This window comes from Sinocyclocheilus grahami, unplaced genomic scaffold, assembly GCF_001515645.1.
Source record: "Sinocyclocheilus grahami isolate Dianchi unplaced genomic scaffold, SAMN03320097.WGS_v1.1 scaffold18502.1, whole genome shotgun sequence".
Classification (NCBI taxonomy): Eukaryota; Metazoa; Chordata; class Actinopteri; order Cypriniformes; family Cyprinidae; genus Sinocyclocheilus; species Sinocyclocheilus grahami.
The window spans coordinates 1-3,765 of NW_015517147.1; the positions used below are offsets into that span (position 1 = coordinate 1).

The 3,765-nt window shown below is 38.6% G+C and overlaps 1 protein-coding gene across 1 annotated transcript; it reads left to right on the plus strand.

Moving 5' to 3' along the window:
• Window positions 1-254: 254 nt before the first annotated feature.
• LOC107579602 (40S ribosomal protein S15a) lies at window positions 255-2,927 on the plus strand. The gene is made up of 4 exons (XM_016265413.1): window positions 255-352; window positions 956-1,093; window positions 1,343-1,422; window positions 2,823-2,927. Exons 2-4 carry the CDS (start codon window positions 961-963, stop codon window positions 2,910-2,912), a joined length of 303 nt encoding a protein of 100 aa, XP_016120899.1. The 5' UTR covers window positions 255-352; window positions 956-960; the 3' UTR covers window positions 2,913-2,927.
• Window positions 2,928-3,765: the final 838 nt, after the last annotated feature.

The window sequence follows — 3,765 nt, forward strand, 5'->3', positions numbered from 1 at the left end:
TAGTACGGCTTACAGATTAAATGTTAAAACGGCTTGCCATATAAGGTCAGGTGTAGTGAGACTGGAAACAATGCGTAGCAATGAATAGTACAGGTAGAGACTGAAGACTGGATTCCAAATTGATTATAAAGAGAGAAAGCAACAAGAAAACGTTGGTGAATGCTATGCAAATACTGTCTTTAGTTCGAGGACTGAACATACAGATGTTTCGCGAGACGCTCCAAACAAGCAGGTGGCAGTCAAACAGATGATTCCGCGTGCAGCGTCCCTCTGTGTTCTCGCGAGACTACATATTTCCCTAATCGCACCGCGCGCCCCTCTTCCTTCCTCTTTCCGCCATATTGCAGAACTGGTAAGGTTCAGAATCGCTACAATGCGTGTATAATCTGTGTAAAATCGCGGACATCGTTAGGTATCATCCACATTGAGACAGAAATATGTGTTTATGAGCAGCCGAAACGCCAGGTCTTTGAGTCATTTGGTGAAGCGTGTCTGTTTAAACGGTTATATTTCCCTGATATTCACGGCTGTCTAACCTCTCCACCATTCAGTGTCCCTCTCCATGTTTCTGAGACAGACGCGGATAACCAGAGTCGAACCAAAGCACTCCAGCAGTCCGCTGCATTACTTTAACCACTAATATATGGTATTATGAAACAGAAAGGTTCATGGTGAAGAAAACCTCGGGTTAATTCGCGAACTATTCCACGCACTGCCAGAACAATAATCGCAGGAGAAAATTATAACCACATTGTTAACTTAAAATCATGTAAAAGTTTTCGGTGTTCGGTTTCCAAGGATGTGTGATTGAACGTTTAGTCTTTTATACAGCCGCCTTGTCGATATGTGCCTGGCTTTTAAGCAGCGTTTGGCTCGTGACTGATAAGATGAGGCTGTGTAACAGATATTTGAACTACATTATGAGATAAATCACATGGTTTGTTTTCCTCTGCAGGTATCATGGTGCGCATGAACGTTCTCGCTGATGCACTGAAAAGCATCAACAATGCTGAGAAACGGGGGAAACGCCAGGTTCTCCTCAGACCCTGCTCTAAAGTCATAGTGCGCTTTCTTACTGTGATGATGAAGCACGGTGAGTGAGTTGTGAGCTTCTCTGTGTGCGAGTTTGACTTCGGATTCTGCCCTAGTGTGTTGAGAGAAGAACATTTCATCCAGTGTCTGTGGAACCTGGAAGATGTTACCCAGGACGAGAGCGTCTGTTCATACAGTCATGAGAATGAATGAATGACAATTTGCCTTTTTGAGAAAACTATCCCCTTTAAAGCAGTTCAATCATATCTCGTGAAACAAGCTGCTCAATCTCGTTGTGTGGTCTTTGCAGGTTACATTGGCGAATTTGAGATCATTGATGATCACAGAGCCGGGAAAATTGTAGTCAATCTAACAGGGAGGTTGAACAAGGTAAGTGGTTTAATACATTTATGTTCACAATAAATGTTTAAAATTATGAGTTGTGCGTTTAGTAACGGCTAAAGTTCTTTCTTGGCCCGGTAGAACGTAGTCTGTATTAATATTATAGAACTAGGAGTGCCTTATTGCTTTTATTAAGCGGTTACTGTGTAATGAAAATATTATGTACATTATGAAATTGATGTAATACTAGTTTATTTAATAGGGGTGGGGGAATCTTGAGGCACCTCATGATCCGACTCCAAAAGGATTTTTCATCTGTTTTTTTTTTTTATGAGTTTACTGACTTGGAGATATATCAGATTTATTTTTGCATTTTTATTCCAATAAAATGCGCACAAATAAACTGCTCTACTTCGAAACATTTGCGATTTTAAAATTTAGCCTACTTTTTGAAATAATTGCAAGGCTTTTAGCTAAATATGGCTTCAAAACATGCAAACAAATATAAAGTATATTACTTCTAGTGATATTTTTGACAGCGGCACGTCTAATACAGGCTAAACTAGACTGCATTCACGCTAATGGACAGATCTGTTTGAACACTTCAGATGTTTTGTCCTGTCCTTAAAACATAACTGAATGTGTTTTTATAAATTTCACATCATAAAAGCATTTTGAGATGCAAGTACATTTAACTTGGAGTTAAGAACAACCGCATGCTCCTAGGAACGAACGAGCACACACAGCGCATTGAGCGTTTGAAAGCAGCCGTCTGACATTGAGCTTTGTGTGTCCAATATATACGGCACTCCAAATGGCAGAAATTATGCCTTTGTAGGGCATTTTGGGAAAACGCTGAAACACCAAACTGATTTCTCTCATTGCATATCCATAACTTATTCAACCATGATACGTTATGCTCTTATTCAGTGTTGTGCGTTTGGGTGTAATTGGGAGCAAGCACAATACGGCTGTATCTAGCACGCACATGCGCAATTACAAACAAAACGTGTAAAAAACAAAACGGCTCAATTGTTGAAGAGGACATCGCAATGCATTGAAGAATCAATTTTTTTGCTCCCACCCCTAATATTTCATCAGTAAGGTAGGAGATATTGTGATTGTAGTCTCAGCTAACAGACATTGTTAGGCAAAAGGCACAGCTGTTTTTAAAATAATAATTTTCATAACATCATAATGGCAAATGTCATATGAGTTCATATTGAATACATTTATTCATTTAGCAGGTGCTTTTATCCAAATCAACTTAAAAATGAGGAACACAATGAGCGATTAATCTTGCGTAGACAATAACATAAGAAGTGCTAGCAATACAAAGTTTCAAACATCGTCCAGAATAGTACAAGCTAGAAAATGGTGGGATATAAGTACAGACGCACTCTGTTTTTGACTAATATTATATGTGCGTCAATTTATCTGTGATGCAGTGTGGCGTCATCAGCCCACGGTTCGATGTGCAGTTGAAGGATCTGGAGAAGTGGCAAAACAACCTTCTCCCATCCAGACAGTTCGGGTGAGTAATTACCAGTGTCTACCAAAAACTATTTTTGAGGATTTTACTACTTTTATATTTACTTTGAATATGGAGTACAGTAACCTTGTATCAGTGGCTGTTTGGCCTTCATTTTGTGTAACTGCAATATCCCATTTACAAGATGTAAAATAGGTCTTTGATGTGTCTAGAGTCACAGTATGTGAAGCTTTAGCTCAGAATAACCCACAGATCATTTTTTTTAATAGATTATAGGTAGAAAATCTGGGATCTGGCTTTTTATAGGTAGAAATCTGGAATCGCTTGTTCTGAGAGACTGTTTATGATTTATTGGGATTATAAAAAAAAGGAGTGGGTGGATTTTTACCACTACAGGCTGGTTGTTTTCACGCACTGCAGCCACACAACTGTTCAACTACCTTATAAAAGTGATTTTTGCATAGTAGGTCCCCTTTAAGCTTTGCCAATTGACGCATGTTTTGTTTTCTTGCTGTGAGCTTGAGAATGATTTCATCTAAAAGCTCCTGCATGCTATAAGGTAGTGATTCCTGTCACTATTTAAAGGGTTCTGCCCTTTAAATAGTGTAAAAAAAAATTCATTTTAGGAAATCATGCGTCTCATTTGCCATCAAAATCCATGTTTGTCAACTGTCATTTGATTGACCTTTTGTTGAGAAGTTGTTAATTATTTGTTTGTAGCTGAATTGTCTTCCTGAGCAACTTAAAGCTGGTTTCTAGCTCAGCTTGTCACCTTGAGTATATGGCAATGTAACCGGTTTTTATTGCTATAGTTCTGAACTGAAGAATTGTTACTGTTAGTCAGTTATCCAAATTTTACCAAGAAAAAAATGCTGCTATATTTGTGACAAATGATCCCT